The sequence below is a fragment of the Xyrauchen texanus genome, chromosome 11 (genome assembly GCF_025860055.1).
Source record: "Xyrauchen texanus isolate HMW12.3.18 chromosome 11, RBS_HiC_50CHRs, whole genome shotgun sequence".
Classification (NCBI taxonomy): Eukaryota; Metazoa; Chordata; class Actinopteri; order Cypriniformes; family Catostomidae; genus Xyrauchen; species Xyrauchen texanus.
Genome location: NC_068286.1, coordinates 36,812,898 through 36,828,851, shown reverse-complemented (window position 1 = coordinate 36,828,851; position 15,954 = coordinate 36,812,898). Strand labels below are relative to the sequence as shown.

At 40.8% G+C, this 15,954-nt stretch overlaps 1 protein-coding gene across 4 annotated transcripts in view; it reads left to right on the top strand.

Moving 5' to 3' along the window:
* LOC127652180 (dystrophin-like) overlaps window positions 1-15,954 on the top strand; it is a 182,525-nt gene that overhangs the window by 130,096 nt on the left and 36,475 nt on the right. For 3 of the 4 annotated variants that reach the window (XM_052138250.1, XM_052138251.1, XM_052138252.1), the window contains 7 exons: window positions 1,114-1,199; window positions 2,765-2,922; window positions 3,927-4,093; window positions 5,371-5,482; window positions 5,675-5,811; window positions 7,943-7,981; window positions 10,753-10,818. In XM_052138250.1, the coding sequence (XP_051994210.1) occupies window positions 1,114-1,199; window positions 2,765-2,922; window positions 3,927-4,093; window positions 5,371-5,482; window positions 5,675-5,811; window positions 7,943-7,981; window positions 10,753-10,818 (765 nt within the window). Of the gene's footprint in view, window positions 1-1,113; window positions 1,200-2,764; window positions 2,923-3,926; window positions 4,094-5,370; window positions 5,483-5,674; window positions 5,816-7,942; window positions 7,982-10,752; window positions 10,819-15,954 lie in introns of those variants that run through there. The other variant, XM_052138253.1, reaches the window with a different exon arrangement.

The following is a 15,954-nucleotide window of genomic DNA, read 5'->3' as shown; positions in this document are numbered from 1 at the left end:
GACATCAGAAGACTACAACGGACAGTTCGGTCTGCTGAGAGGATTATTGGTTGCCCCCTGCCCCCCCCTTCAAAAACTATACATTTCCAGAGTGAGGAAAAAGGCTGGTAAAATCACTCTGGACCCCACTCACCCAGCCCACTACCTTTTTGAACTGTTGCCTTCTGGCCGGCACTTCAGAGCTCTGAACACCAGAACCGTCAGACACAGGAACAGTTTTTTCCCTCAGGCCATCCATCTAATGAACAATTAAATTGCCCCATTGAGCAATAATTATGTGCAATACACAGTTTATTTTTAATTTTAATCTATATTATCCAACATATCCACTTCTGCCATTACTTACATTGCTCTGTACATAATATACAGGTTTTTGTTCTTTATATAACAGATTGTATTAGATTTGCACTACGTGTGTGTATGTGGGTATGTATGAAGGTGAGTGTATGTACGTATATGTATAATTATTTATTTTGTGTTCTTTTCTGTTTTTAATTACCTATGTCTTGCTGCTGTTTTTGGTATTGTTTGTATTGTTGTTGATGGAAGCTCCTGTCACCTAGACAAATTCCTTGTATGTGTAAGCATACTTGGCAATAAAGCTGATTCTGATTCTGATTCTGATTTAAAAGTAAAAGAATCAACATGAATTGTCAATAGTCCTTTTTGCCATATCGCCCAGCTCTAATTGATGGTTTGTGATACTGACTGGCTTACTGCACATTATTCCACATATAACACAGCTACTTACTGAGTAAATTTACATTTATTTATCTAGCAGATGAATAATTTTGTTTAAAAGAAAGAGTTAGTGCACATATAAATAAATAGACATGTAATATTTACTTAAGTTGTAATTATTTTATCATGTGACAATAAAGAGACGATACGAGGGACATGAAACTAGCAAATCGGTTGCCTGGGACAGCAGTCAATTCTATAGTTTTATATAGTCAATTATAAACAGTATCTTTTACCAGCTTATTTTGCAGGAACAACTGAAGCATTTTTTTCTCCTGATCTTGAATCTTTATCTGCTAAAAAAGATAAAAAGAGCAGTTGATGGTCTCGCTTTAGTCATTTGTCACCTTGTTATTTTATTTTTCCCTGCAGAGGACGAGCTGGAAAGATTCGTACCCTATCCTTCAAAACAGGAATTATTTGTCTGTGCAAAGCTCACCTTGAGGATAAGTACAGATGTAAGTTTTGCTTTTTATCTTAGGCCCTTTATTGTGATTCTCATAATATAAGCTGCATTACAAGCTAAGTTATTTACACATTTTGACAGCCTATTATAAAGCTTACAGGGTGCAAAATATTATGTTGATTTTCAGTACAATTATTTGTTTCACTGTCTGTCACCTTAGAATCTTGCAGTACTTTTCAAAGTCTCTTTACAGCTCTCATGGGTGTTTGTGCTTGTAGTACCACTTATTAGTAGCCCTGCTGTAAACACTTGTAAAGTTTTGTGGCTTGCTCATTTCAAAAGTGACAAATTAGTTCCAGATTTGTAATAGCAAAATTTCCTTTTTTCTTTTTTTCTCCCCTTTTCTCCTCAATTTGACATGGCCAATTCCCAATGCGCCCTAAGTCCTTGTGGTGGTGTAGTGACTCGCCTCAGTCTAGGTGGCGGAGGACGAATCTCAGTTGCCTCCGCATCTGAGTTAGTCAATCTGCGCATCTTATCGTGTGGATTGTTCAGCGCGTTACCGCAGAGCGCGTGGGGATGCTTTTCACACTATTCTCTGCGGCATCCATGCAGAAATCACCACACGCCCCACAGAGAGCGAGAACCACATTATAGGGACCATGAGGAAGTTAACCCAACGTGACTACCCACCCTAGCAACCAGGTCAATTGGTTGCTTAGGAAGCCTGACTGTAGAGAAGGAACCCATGCAAGGGTGACTGACTCAGCACACCCTGGATTCGAACTTGTGACTCCAGGTGTGGTTGTCAGCGTCTTTACTTGCTGAGCTTCCCAGCACCCACAATTTCCTTTTTAATATATATTTTGAGCAAACCCCCTAACCCTAAGTATTTAACTTTAGCGGATTGCTCATTCTACTCTGTTTGCGCTACAGACATGAATGAAACCTCAAATCATGTGGTTTGTTAAGGAGAAGTGTGCAACTAATTTCCTAAGCCATTTTGCCATGTGGAAGATAAAATTGGTGAAAAAAATCTCAAAGACTTAAAGGAATAGTCCCAAAAATGAAAATTCTCATAATTTACTCCCGCTAATGCCATCCCTGATTTGTATGACTTTCTTTCATCTGCTGAACTCAAATTAAGATTTTTGGTGAATGGGTGCCAAAATTTTGAAGCTAAAAAAAAATCACATAAGTCAACATAAAAGTAATCCTCCTGTGGTTAAATCAATGTCTTCAGAAGCGATATGATAGGTGTGAGAGAGAACCAGTTCAGTTTCCTTTATGTGATTTTTGGAGATACAAATATCTGATCACCATTCACTTGCATTGTATGGCTCTACAGAGCTGAGATATTTTTCTACAAATCTTTGTGTTCTGCTGAAGAAAGAAAGTCATACACACCTGGGATGGCATGAGGGTGAGTAAATGATAGATAAAGAACTTTCATTTTTGGGTGAACTATCCCTTTAAATTTGAAGAGGTACACAAACCAAATTTATGGACCAGAATATTATAGAGACTTGGGGTGGGCTGTTTTGACTTTAGTTAAAATTTCTGCTCTCTCTTCATTTTAATTGTACAGCTCATAGTTTCCTCCTGCTTTCTGTCTAGTTTTGTTCAGAGAGGTGGCCAGTGCTACAGGTTTTTGTGACCAGCGGCGTCTCGGCCTTCTATTGCATGATGCCATTCAGATACCCAGACAGCTGGGTGAGGTGGCATCTTTCGGAGGGAGCAATATCGAGCCCAGTGTGCGCAGCTGCTTTCAGTTTGTAAGTCACCGGTGTCTACATTCATGAACAAATCAACATTAAGGGGACATATTCAACACTTCTGTTACATTTTATGTATTTACCTGAAGTCGTGAAGTTACTTGCGCCAAAACAAAATATTTGAAAATATAAAGTGTCCACTATCCTTAGACAAGACTGACACGAAGGAATTACCATTTCTGTTATCTGCACAATTATAAGCCGATGCTGATAATATCAAAAAGGACAAATGTCGGCCTATATCTTGGATTTTCGCTTTCGGGAGGGGGGGGGTCAGGCCGGAATACTGAATAGGCATTGATATGTAAATGTGTGCACTCATATGTTAATGTGCTCATGATTGTGACATCTATAGCTTGATGATTTCCGAATGGTCCAGTTTTGCAGGTCAATTTGGTCTTGGTTTACAGTAGAGTTTATTTACACAGGACATTAAAGCTGAACTTTTTCAGTGTTAAAATAATTTCTCCTATCACAGAGACAACTATTAGTAAGCCATTTGTAGGTTAATTTTCTCAAAAACTGTTAAGACTGTGTCTCTGTGGTGCTATAAAAATTATAAAATCGTATTTGGAAGGCTGTTTGAAAAATAAAATGTTTATTTTTGCAATTTCATTACGTTGCGCAGAAATAACACACTTTAGGCTTTAATCTCTTATTTCAAAGAGTAAAGAAAATTTTACTCTTTTTTTATGACTCTTAAACTTACCAATTTTTCGCAAATGTTAATTAAGTATTACACAGTTCTGTGAACTACTAAAGCCTACTGTATGTACATCCTTTCAGAAATACAGTGATTCCAGCCTAAATGCTCCTCGATAGAATAGGAAATAATTCTAAACAATAAATACAACACAGTACATTTCAAGAATAAAGAAAAATTGTGAAATAGAAGACAATTAAAAAAATAAACAGCAAAAAGTAGATAGTCTAGAACAACCCTGTACATTCCTTCATAGTCATTTCCATCACTTAAATACTCTTTCATTTGCTTTGATATAAAGGCCAATAACAAACCGGAGCTGGAGGCTTCAGTCTTCCTTGACTGGATGCGTTTAGAACCTCAGTCGATGGTTTGGCTTCCTGTCCTTCACCGTGTGGCGGCCGCTGAGACAGCAAAGCACCAGGCTAAATGCAACATTTGTAAGGAATGTCCTATCATTGGCTTCAGGTAAGTGTTCTTCAGCACTATTATTCAGAATGACTGATTTTACTTCAGACACTTTAAAGGTCTCAGCAGTTTTTGTGAATTTTTAAGCATTGCACCAAACTTCAAAGCAGAGATTGAAAAAAAGAAAAAAATAACATTTTTGAGGCAATTTCAAAAGCTGCAGCGTACATTTGCTTCTTAGACACATGAAAACATAAAATGTATACTTTAAGCTAATTAAAGTATATAGCTGCTGAACACAAACAAATATTTTTAGAAGAATATCTCAGATTTGTAGGTCCATACATTGCAAGTGAATAGGTGCCAAAATTGTGAAGCTCCAAAAGCATATGAATGCAGCATAAAAGTAATCCATACAACTCCAGTGATTAAATACATGTCTTCAGAAGCGATATGATTGGTGTGGGTAAGAAACAGATTCATTTTTAAGATATTTTTACTTTAAATCTCTACTTTCACTTTCACATTCTTCTTCTGTTTTTGGCTATTTGGGTTCTTCATTCATATGACCACTTACTGGGCAGGATCACCCACTCGCTTCTGAAGACATAAATGTAACCACTTGAGTCTTCTGGATTACTTTTTGCTACCTTTATGTGCTTTTTGGACCTTCAAAATATTGATTCCCCTTCACTTGCATTGTTTTGACCTACCGAGCTGAGATATTCTTTTAAAAATCTTTGTTTGAAGAAAGTCATACACATTTGGGATGGCAATGAGAGTGTGAAAATGAGGAGATCATTTAAATGTTTGAGTGAACTGTTCCTTTAAAACACGTTTCTGGTATTATTGTGCATGTTTCAAAGATTTATTTTTTCAAATTCAATGGATAAAATGAAGTCCCACCCAACATTTTTTTAACATTGAGTATCTAGTTGCACTAAAATCACATTATAGAAGTAAAAGCGATTCTGAATGCCATTTCATGTTGACTTGCTAGCATGATTAGTTTTGTATTTCTGTTGCAATCTTGCAAGAAATAAGACTTGCAGAAAATTGTCAGGAACATTTATTAAGAATGCACTTAGGGTCAGTTTTGTTTTCATGTTGTCTTTGAGTTGCATGAATATAAATATCTGATTCTAGTGATATATCATTATGAGAGGAAGTGAGCAAAGGAACCAGCTCCACCTAGAGTTTGAAGAAGTATCTACACCTTTCTAAGAGATCATCTCACATGCACTCCGTGCATGTTACTTTAGATCCATGAAGTTTTGAACATTTTGCCAGTGACTGCAACACGACCACAACTGACCACATTATCCTTTTCTTGACAGGTACAGAAGTTTAAAGCACTTTAACTATGACATCTGCCAAAGCTGCTTCTTTTCCGGCAGAGTGGCCAAAGGTCACAAGATGCAGTACCCTATGGTGGAATATTGCACACCGGTAGGTTTAATGACATAACTATCTTTATTTTTGCTGTATACAATGTAGCCTTCTGCATTCATGGCATTGTATTAGCAATGTCGAATATGGCGTAGTCTTGACAAAGTCATGGCGTAGTCATGACACAGCATTTCAGGATAAAAATGCAGGTTGTGGCTGAGTCTTTTGTGTGTCTGTGTCCTTATATTTTAGACAACATCAGGAGAGGATGTGAGGGACTTTGCCAAGGTGTTGAAGAACAAGTTCAGGACAAAGCGCTATTTTGCAAAGCACCCTCGCATGGGTTATCTCCCTGTACAGACCATCCTAGAGGGAGACAACATGGAGACGTGAGACATACATGCTTATATTTCTACGCTCACTTTCATTGTGTATCTTGCCATCGGCTACAGATTACGTAGACATGTGACAGCAGACATAAATATTTTTATGGCCACTATTTATAAAAATGCATAATGCAGTGACTTGTGAATGAATGTGTCGGGGCGCACTGATTTAGATGAAGAAATTGAACTCTTATTGTAGCGAACACTTATTATTCATTAACATCACATTACAAATGTAGATACTATAAAGAGAACAAAATTAATTTAGAACTGGTGCAGTTAAACAGCATACAAGCATACAAGACAAATATAATCGATTTCCATACAAGCATACAAGAAAATAATCTCAACTTGTTCCTCACTTTGTAACAAGCAAAAATCATGTGTACAGTGATGCAATTACAGTGGGTGTCTGTGAGGTAAGGATTTGCAACAGGATAAATCTTAAAATACACCTTGAGTCAAGTTTATCCACAGTATTTAAACATTATATATGTTTGCATGAGAATAGTGTGATTAAATTGGTTACTAACCTTGTCTGTGCAATGTTATATATCATATATCAACTCTTGTCATGACTATGTAAAGCCAGTCAACTCTGTAACTTTTGCACAATACATGAAATAATATCTGGTATTATCTATATATCTTTATGTAAACTGTAACTGACAGTTTACATAAAGAAAAAGAGGTGCATCCACCTAGAACAGTAGTCCTACTGCTAAATGGAACATTTATATAACTTTACAGCTCAAATATCACATTTCAGTACAGAAGAATTAAAATAAGTGAGCTTTAGATTTTTTTAAACACCCAGTATACTTGGCCAATATAATTTCATTAGTGTTAACACAATTTTTGTTTGGTTTTTACAAACTAAGGGATGAGTCAAAATAATTTTTGGTGGTAAATTACCCTAACCCAAAAATGTAAATTCTCTCATCTTTCACACACCCTCATGCCATTTCAGATGTGTAGGACTTTCTTTCTTCTGCAGAACATGAACAAAGATTTTTTTTTAAATATCTCATCTCTGTAGGTCTATGCAATGCAAGTGAATGATGACCAGAACTTTGAAGCTCTTTTTTTACTATAAATTCTCGTCCCTGCCCAGCAGGTGGCGATATGTACAAAGCACCAAAAACAAAAGAAGAATGTGAATGTGAACATTTATAGTAAAAAAGGCCTTTAATATTGAACATGGTCTCACCTACACTTATTATGTCACTTCTGAAGGCATGGATTAAACCACGGGAGTCGTATTGATAAATTTTATGCTGCAGAAGATGCTTTTATGCTTTTCAGCAGAAGAAAGAAAGTCACACAAATTGGGATGGCATGAGGGTGAGTAAAAGATGAGAGCATTTTCATTTTTGGGTGAACTATTCCTTTAAAACTGTCAGAGCTTGTTGTAAAACTAGAAAATTCATTTAAACTCCCTGTATTTGGTTAATTGTTAATAATCCCCTTTTTAATACACATTTGCAGTCATTTAAGGCTTTGTTAACATAGGTCACATATATGTGTCTCAAAACCAACCGAAATGCTGTCTTACCTAAACAACATTTTGGTCATCCATGTGTGCATTAGGAACACTGCCTTTCTCTTGGCAAACATGTGGACAGTAATACCTGTGTACGTCACCGAACAAGACAAATAATGAATACTCAGAAAGCATGGTAACATTCAACTGCAGCGGCAAGAATTGCATTTGGATTTGTCTGCTTTACTGTTTGTTTTGATCATTACTCGCATTCACAGTAGGATTATGTTTGTGGAATTATTTTTACCCCTGCAGAGGAGCTAGTCTTATTTGTGCAGTTTGTCAGGGTAATTGTAAAGCAGCACTAAATGCATACAGACATTATTCTTACTTAAATTGTAACAATTTTTGTCCTTTTTCATTTCAACCCTAACACACAACCAACAACATCAAATCCACCTGTTTTTCAACAAACAATTTAAAAAAAAATGTGGATTGTGAAGTGTCTGTTATTAGGCTCAAAACAAATAGGACCCTATTGTGTTCTCATGTAAATAATTTTTTATGTTTGTGCTTAACAACCATGTCACCATCCTGCTTTCAGTCCATCTACTTGTCCTGTCCGTCATCTCATCTTTTTTTTTCTTGCAGTCCCGTTACACTGATCAACTTCTGGCCTGTTGACCATCCGTGAGTAATCAGTACATCCACACACTCAAAAAACCTGCACTATAACTTGCCTGGGTACCTTTGTGGTAAATACAGAGTATTTGCATGACATAAACTGTGCCATTTGCTGTGTTAATTTTTTCACTGCTCTTAAATGAAGTGTAGAAGTGAGCCAAGAACATTTATGATTAGGGTACAACGGGGCTAAAGGCCACCTCCCCGTAAGGACATTTTAATTTTTTTTCTGGTCACAACAAGTATCAAGATAAAATGTTTTTATTGATTTTCATTGTAAATTGATGGAGCAACATAGTTTGTGTGAAAATAAATAATAACGGGAGGTTACTTGATTCATTTTAAAATTCAGTAAAAAACAAAATGGTGGCGAGGGAGCCTTTTTCCCCACACTGGGGTAAAAGGCCCCTAGTGGGTTTAAAGTGATATTGTATAGATATAGGGGCAATTGTTATAGGGCACAGTTTGTCAACTAATGCAAAAAATGTTGAGACAGCAAGATGCTTTTTTGAGGAACAAATTAAGATGATGCTTACTCAAAATAACTACTTCAGAAAAAAGTCAACCTTTTCCTGTTAATTTCAAACAAATTTGGCATTTTATTACATCTTTAGTATACTATAAACAAACTAAACTCTATTATGATTGGATCAGTTAATGTGAGCCCACTTTGAACATTTTTCATAACAAATCTATTCCTCCCACTCAAAAACAGTGTGTTTAATAGGAGCCATTAGCTCCTGCAAAAGGAGGGCTTTTTACCCCAAATAATAGCCTTTCACTTATTGGACGGTTATTGAAATTTGTTTGATTTAATGACCTTAAACAAATGAAAATAAGTAGTATTTTGTCTCAAAAGAAATGTTAATTTCAGAGATATTTATTAGCTACACACATTTGCAACATAAGTAATATGAATTTGATCAAATTGCCTCAAAATCTACTTTTAGACATTACACAGAAGATCTCATGGAACAGGAAAAAATTGCAGTGTATAGTTTCAAGCCGTGTTTAGAAAAGTACTGTGGTAGTTTTTGTTTCTATTTAGTTTTGGGAGAAAATTTAATGGAGGAATGATATATAAATGGAGCCTTTTACTCGAAGAGCACTTAGCCCCATAGTATCCTACTAATGATCCTCAGACTGCAGTTTGAATTGCATTATTTTAGACAGAGGTCAAAAGCCTTTTTCCGGTGTAGTTTGGATTTCAAATAAAATGCACTAAGCAATATTTAAATCTTAAATTACTTAGTGGGTAATTTAGGTTTGATTATAATCTAATCATAGTTAATAGTAATAAATATTGATCAACTAAATATCAACTAATTACAAGTAATTAAGCAAATTTTTTTTCATTTTTAATAAAAGTCAACTTTGTAAAAAGCTAAGATTATTAAACAGCTGAAAGTCTGTTTTTTTCATGATCACAGTGTATTGCAGAGTTTTGCTTTGCTAATGCAGCATAGAACTGGCAGTTTTAACATAGTTTTATTTCTGTCAAAGTGTTACACAATTTTTTTTATCTTTCTCATTAAGTTAAATTCATTTTGACAAATAGGTGCCACTCAATTATACACAATACTCCACAGCACACTCATCATCTTACATCATCAGAACTGTGAAATATTTTTGGAACATGTGTCCATCTCACAGCTTTTACCATCCATCATGCAAGATTAAATTTGTTTCAGTTCCACAGGATATTAGGTGCTGTTTTAAATGGGGGTTATCATGAATGTTACGTGACTGAGCATTAGCTATATTTGATGTTTTTTGCTCTACCAAAATGTAAAGCTGCATTTATGGTTAGTCAAAAAAAAGAAAGGGCACGTGACCCCTTTAAGATACATCACTGATGCACCCTAATTTCTGAAATCAATACAAGCCTTTTTAAAAAGAAATCTCTATTTAATATGCTTATTTGTTTATATATATATATATATATATATATATATATATATATATATATATATATATATATATATATATTTGAGCAAGCTCAGTTGAAATGGTAACAGCTATAAACTAGCATACCCCAAGGGGCACTGTTTCAACTTAAAGGGGTCATGAGGAATCACATTTTCCTTGATCTTTTCACATGTAAATGTTAACTGTCCTATAAAAACACTGTAAATTTCAGAACTCAAAATTTCCTCATCATTGCGAAAAGCATTTGTTGAAATCAAGCCTCCAAAATGACTCGTTCTCTACTTTCTCACATTGTAATGTCTCTCTGTGGTAGACATTTGCATCTGACCTCCTCAACATCAACACATCAACGCCTACTTTACCTTATCACTTCCGTATCCCTGCCCATTAGTGGTAAGCAGTGAGATGGCGAAGGTGAGAGCAGGTCAGTCAAGAGCAGAGAGCCAATCATAACAGTGGGTGTTTACTGTCAAGCCTTAAAGAGAAGCAGCACCAAAACCCAGGGTTTCTGACAGAGGGTCAGAATGAGGGTGGAAAATTATAATGTTTTACAAATATATGTACCTCAATGAACATATTAAAATAATAAAAAAGGCACGTGACCCCTTTAAGATACATCACTGATGCACCCTACTTTCTGAAATCAATACAAGCCTTTTTAAAAAAGAAATCTCTATTTAATATGCTTATTTGTTTATATTGAGATCTCACTAATTGTCTCCATTGCTACCTTGTTGAAATATGTGTAATAATTATCACTTTTAAATGTTGTTTCTTTTGTTTCAACACAATAAAATATATCTTTTTTCATTTGTGTTTTCTGACCTCTGCTCTTCTGTCATTTGTAGGCCAGCATCCTCTCCACAACTTTCCCACGACGACACCCACTCACGTATCGAGCATTATGCTAGCAGGTGAAAGTTTGAGGAATTATGGATTTATTTTTTATTGTATCTTTTTTTAAAGATATTGCACTTCAGCAAAGGAATTAAAAAAAAAAACTTTACTAATTCGGTGCTTTTATATATGTACTGCAAGTAAAACAATTTATCATTAAATGTGCATTACATTTCCGGACCCACTTTATATTTGGTAGTACCATATTTGGTAGAACCATGTACTAATATTTAATACAGTGAATTTATTGTGTAACTATTTGTTGTTCTGCAAAATTCTCACAAGATTCACATTTGCTGCTACTGAGGTTGAGGTTAGGGGTGGGTTTAGGATTAGTGTTAAGGTTAGGGTAAGGGGTTGGGTTGGGTTAAGTTAGTGTAGTGTAACTACAGATATTTAAATGCCAGTACTGCAAATGTAAGTACAATGCAACAGCACATAATAAGTGCATTGTATCTAATGCTTATGTACATAAAGATGCCAAATGTGAAGTGGGTCTAAATTTTCAATAATTCAGTGGTCCGGAGTCTAGTATTAGCTTGTGTTTATCTTCAGGTTTTTATATCTCAAATATTCTTGTGTGTAGAATTGTGTAGAAACTTACGAGACCACTTTAGTCATTTAGTTGATTTGAAAATATCAACACTACAATAAGAAAATGATGTAGTCTGTGAACTAACCTGAAACTACCATTTATCACCCATGGAACTTGTCAAGAATTGAAGTGGTAGAATGTTGTGGTATTAGATTATATATTAAGGTTTGACATCCTTATATACTCATTATATCCATCTTTTTCTGAACGCGGAACTGTTCCACGATTCGTATCAGAATCCTGTTTTTGTTTACCGGTTGCCAGTTTTCACTCATATCGACGTATGATTTTAGTGTATACTTTGATTTTGAAACAATTGCCAGTTAAAAAGCATATTACTTAATTGTGCCAATACTTTAGAGAGGTGAGATGACCATCTTTTGACAAAGCCTTACCACCGAAGTTGGAGTGGGTTGATGGCCTACAGCGATGGACGAGATTAATTACGTTGATACCATTTACTACTTCAAATTGTTATATCAGCCAACAACTGCACAACTGAACACATTTTTACTCCAAATAACGCCGAGAATGGTTGTTGCTATCCATCTGGATCACTCTTTCGGTAGATTTTACATTGTTCCTATTGGAGACCAGAACCAGAAAACAACAGCAATCAGAATCATTATTTTGCCTCCCGGTGGTTGGCCAGGGAATCTGTGGATAAGAATTCCAAGCATGTAAAGTGAGCCAGTTAAATATAAAATTCATGATTTTAATTCATTCTTTTTGTTATGCATAATTTTGCTTACATTTTTATGATTGAAACTGTATTATAACAGGGTTCCCGTGGATCCTTAAAAAGTCTTAGTGTGTGTTCACACATGTAGTTCAGTTCCCCGTCTGTCACTCTCTCCACGTTGTGTCGGAGAAGCGACACTAGGGGTCTCTCTTGAGCGCCGAATATGCCTCTGATCCATTGAAAAAAGGCCAATGAGAAGTTGGCAGTCAGTATTTGCATACCCTGCCCCCGGACATACGGGTATAAAGGCGAGGCAAATACTAGAGTTCATTCAGAAATTTTCTGAGGAGCCGATGGTTGTGCATGCTGTTTGCAGTGAAACACACCCGTTCCTGTATTCCTCTGACACTACTGCATGCTGTTGGATTGAGGGCACATTACAGCGGCGATTCTTCTCCTTGCACGGCAGTGCATATTGCCTGTGGGCGCTTCGACAGTGCAGTATAAAAACTCAGATGAGTTTTAAAAGAGTAATTTTCTTTAAAAGAGTAATTTTCTCTAAAATAGCAAATACACAGTGGCGTTTAACGTCCTTTTCAGGACGCGTCTTTGTAAAGATGCCTTTCCGCCCCTGTGTAGTTCCTGGATGCGGTAGAGTGCTCTCCGCTTCAGACGGCCACAGGCGTTGTCTCGTGTGTCTGGGCAGCGATCACACCGAGGCTGCGTTTGTGGATGGGTCATGTTCTCACTGCGAGAACATGACCATGACAATGTTGCGGTCGCGGCTCGCTTACAACCGTAAGCAAGCCACTCCAGCCGCATCTCGCATTGCTCCTTCTTCCCATGGGATTGAGGATGGTGCGAGTGGCGCTGGAAGCGATTCGGGGATGGCAGCGGGTGCGGCTCCGTCGGGTACCCCCCCTCGGACCACCTGTCCCCCGGCACGCTCGTTGACTCCCATCCGTGCTCAAGGCAACAGCAGCTCGCCTCACAGCCAGCTTGCCTATCCTCTAGAGCTAGAGGTGGATGAGCTCGCCGCTGCATCGGAGAGCGCGGTGTCTGACGCAGATGACTCCCTTGGGCTGCCGCCTTCGGGCCAGCACGCCCAAGCCGAGGCTGATGCACAGATGTCCGACATGCTTTCCCGGGCCGCCGCCAGCATGGGCTTGGACTGGAATCCCCTGTCCTCCCCACAGCCTTCGCGGTTGGATGACTGGTTCCTGGGGTCCCGACGCCGCTCACAGCCGCGCCCGGTCCGTTTTTCCCGGAAGTGCACGATGAGCTGACGTCGCTGTGGAGGGCACCGTTCACCACACGACATCACAAAGCCACATGCTCATCCGCTCTCGCTACCCTCGACGGCGGAGCAGCCCACGGGTACACAACGATCCCCCCCCCGGTGGATAGGGCTGTTGCGCTCCATCTATGCCCCGGAAACCCTACCACCTGGTGCGGTCACCCTGTACTCCCTTCCAAGGCCTGTAGGACAACATCCTCGCTGACAGCGAAGGCCTACAGCGCCGCCGGAACTGCCGCTTCCGCCCTGCACACCATGGCCCTCCTGCAAGTCCACCAGGCCAAGGCGCTCAAAGAACTGCACGTAGGTAGCCCTGATCCCGACGTGCTGCAGGAACTGCGCTCAGCGACCGACCTCACCCTCAGAGCCACGAAGGTCACAGCGCAGTCACTCGGGCAGGCGATGGCCACCCTCGTGGTCCAGGAATGACACCTATGGCTGAACCTGGTCGAGATGCGTGAGACCGACAAGCTTCGCTTTCTCGACGCCCCAGTCTCCCAGTTTGGTCTTTTCAGCGACACCGTCGAGGACTTCACCCAGCAGTTCTCCGCGGTGAAGAAACAGATGGAGGCGATATCACATATCCTGCCCCGCCGCAAACCTGCCGCCCCGGGCCCTGCCCCGTCTGCTCACCGAGGGCGTCCCCCAGCGAGGAAATGACAAGCTTCCCTGCCTCAACCAGAGCCCAGCTCTCAGCCCACGCGTCGAGCGTCCGCAGGAAGCAGACGCCCCCCGTCTCACGGACCCCCTCGAGGACCCGGAAGGCTCCCAGGCGCTCCTGAGACAGACGACCCAGAGCCCAACACGTTAGCTCCGGAGATGGTAAGACCACTCCGTCCCCCGGTGGAAGGCCGGGAGGAGAATTTTCCTTTAACTTTTCTTTTGCCGCTCCCCTTAACCTGGGCAGCGGTACTCAAATTCTCAATAAAAGAGCTATTTCCTTTGCCTCTGGGTCATCTGGCCCGCAAATGCCGTTCTCACGGCACTCTGCCCCCAGATCTCAACAGTCCCGGCACGCTGGACGCAGCCCCAGGCCAGCCTTCAGCCCCACGACTGTTCCCCGGCCAGCCGGTTCTGACGAGTCCAGAGTACGCCACTACAGGACCTCCTCCTCAGTCACCAACCCGCCCCCTGCCGGATGTCCAGAGCAAGGTAAGTGCTTTGAGTCTTTTCTCAGCACCAGAGCCTCGGGACGCGTCCGCGCCTCCCGACGGCGTACTACCTGCTCCACCCCGCTGCGAAGCCCCGCCGGGTACGTCAAAAATAACCGTCCCTTTGGTGCCCCTAGCACGGAGATTGGATGCGTGGCTTTCACTTCCCAACCCATCTTGCTGGCTGGCCCGGACCATCAGACTCGGTTACGCAATTCAGTTTGCCAGGCCCCCGCCCCCCTTCACGGGCGTCCGCTTTACCGCAGTGCACAGCCAACATGCCAAATTCCTGCGTGCGGAGATCGCTACTCTCTTACTCAAAGACGCGATAGAGCCTGTCCCTCCAACCGAAATGAAGAAGGGTTTCTACAGCCCTTACTTCATTGTACCCAAGAAAGGTGGCGGCTTACGACCAATCTTGGACCTGCGAGTTTTCAATCGAGCGCTGCTCAAACTCCCGTTCAAAATGCTCACGCACAAGTGTATCTTGACAAGCGTCCAGCACCTAGATTGGTTCGCAGCGGTAGACCTGAAGGACGAGTACTTCCACGTCTCAATTTTGCCGTGACATCGACCCTGTCTACGGTTCGCGTTCGACGGCCAGCCGTTTCAGTACAAAGTCCTCCCCTTCGGCATGTCTCTGTCCCCTCGCGTCTTCACGAAAGTCGCAGAGGCAGCTCTTGCCCCGCTCCGAGAAGCCGGCATTCAATACTCAATTACCTCGACGACTGGCTCATACTAGCCCACTCCTGAGAGTTACTATGCGCTCACAGAGACCAGGTGCTCAGGCACCTCAGCCGCTTGGGGCTTCAGGTCAACCGAGAAAAGAGCAAGCTCACCCCGGTCCAGAGCATCTCCTTTCTCAGCATTGAGTTAGACTCAGTCTCAATGTCTGCACGTCTCACCAATGAGCGTGCGCAGTCGGTGCTGAAATGCCTTGCCAAATTCAGGCCAGGCACTACGGTCCCTCTAAAACTCTTCCAGAGGCTCCTGGGGCATATAGCATCCTCCGCCACGGCCACGCCGCTGGGGTTGATGCATATGAGACCGATTCAGCACTGGCTTCAGACTCGAGTCCCGAGACGAGCATGGCGCCATGGCACGCACCGTGTGACAATCACCCCTGCCTGCCGAAAAACACTAAAACCCTGGACAGACCTCTGCTTTCTACAGGCAGGAGGTGTCCCGACGCGTCCTGGTCACTACCGACGCCTCCAGATTGGGTTGGGGCGCCGTGTGCAAAGGGCACGCAGCCGCGGGCCATTGGAGAGGGGCCCCGCTGTGCTGGCATATCAATTGCCTACAGTTGTTGACTGTTTTCTTTGCCCTGCGGCGGTTTCTCCCATTAATTCGAGACAAACACGTCCTAATCAGGTCAGACAGCACCACTGTGGTAGCGTACATAAATCGCCAAGGTGGCGTACGCTC